Source organism: Seriola lalandi, unplaced genomic scaffold, assembly GCF_002814215.2.
Source record: "Seriola lalandi dorsalis isolate HSWRI2012SDOR001 ecotype SW California unplaced genomic scaffold, Sedor1 jcf7180002053196, whole genome shotgun sequence".
Taxonomy (NCBI): domain Eukaryota; kingdom Metazoa; phylum Chordata; class Actinopteri; order Carangiformes; family Carangidae; genus Seriola; species Seriola lalandi.
In genome coordinates, this window is record NW_019523749.1 from 254 (window position 1) to 902 (window position 649).

The 649-nt window shown below is 52.1% G+C and overlaps 1 protein-coding gene across 1 annotated transcript in view; it reads left to right on the forward strand.

Annotated features, from left to right (window-relative positions):
• Positions 1–227: 227 nt before the first annotated feature.
• LOC111651042 (uncharacterized) overlaps positions 228–649 on the forward strand; it is a 4,665-nt gene continuing 4,243 nt past the window's right edge. The window contains exons 1-2 of the mRNA XM_023401001.2: positions 228–380; positions 467–640. Of these exons, the coding sequence (XP_023256769.1) occupies positions 264–380; positions 467–640 (291 nt within the window). The 5' untranslated portion in view covers positions 228–263. The remainder of the gene's footprint in view (positions 381–466; positions 641–649) is intronic.

Here is a 649-nt window from a genome sequence, read left to right on the forward strand (position 1 = left end):
TCGCATGATACACGGGACTCATGCATAAAACGTAAATAAAACGTTGATTTTGACGTTAAGTTAGCAGAGCAACCGGCAGGTGTTGCGGCCGTCATTTCCGGTGAATGACAACGGCTGCGTCTGATCAGGGACAACACTAACCTGTCAACATGTTACCGCCTCATTTACTTAAATACTTAAAAACACTTTCAATTGAAGATTTAAATCTTTGTTTTGTGTCTTTAGTGGGAAACAGTGTGTTTTCTCCTTGGTGTGTGTAGGTGATGAGGTTTCTGCTGGAGTGCAACGCCAAACTGAATAAGAAGGATCACTATGGCAACACACCTCTGATACACGCCTGTCTCTGTGGAAACCTGGAGACGGTCAACACCCTGCTACAGGTAAACACACACACACACACACACACACTTCTGTAAATGTCACAGAGAAGGAGGTGCGGTTTCAAACATGACCTCCGTCCGTGCAGAGCAACGCGCTGGTGAACATGGCGAACCTTCAGGGGAACACGGCGCTCCACGAGGCGGTGCGGGGGGGACACCAGGCGCTGGTGGAGCTGCTGCTGAGGGGCGGAGCCTCGCCCGGCCTCAGGAACAAGAGGCAGAGGACGCCGCTGGACTGCGCCTACGAGCTGGGCGGCAAGGTGGTCCTG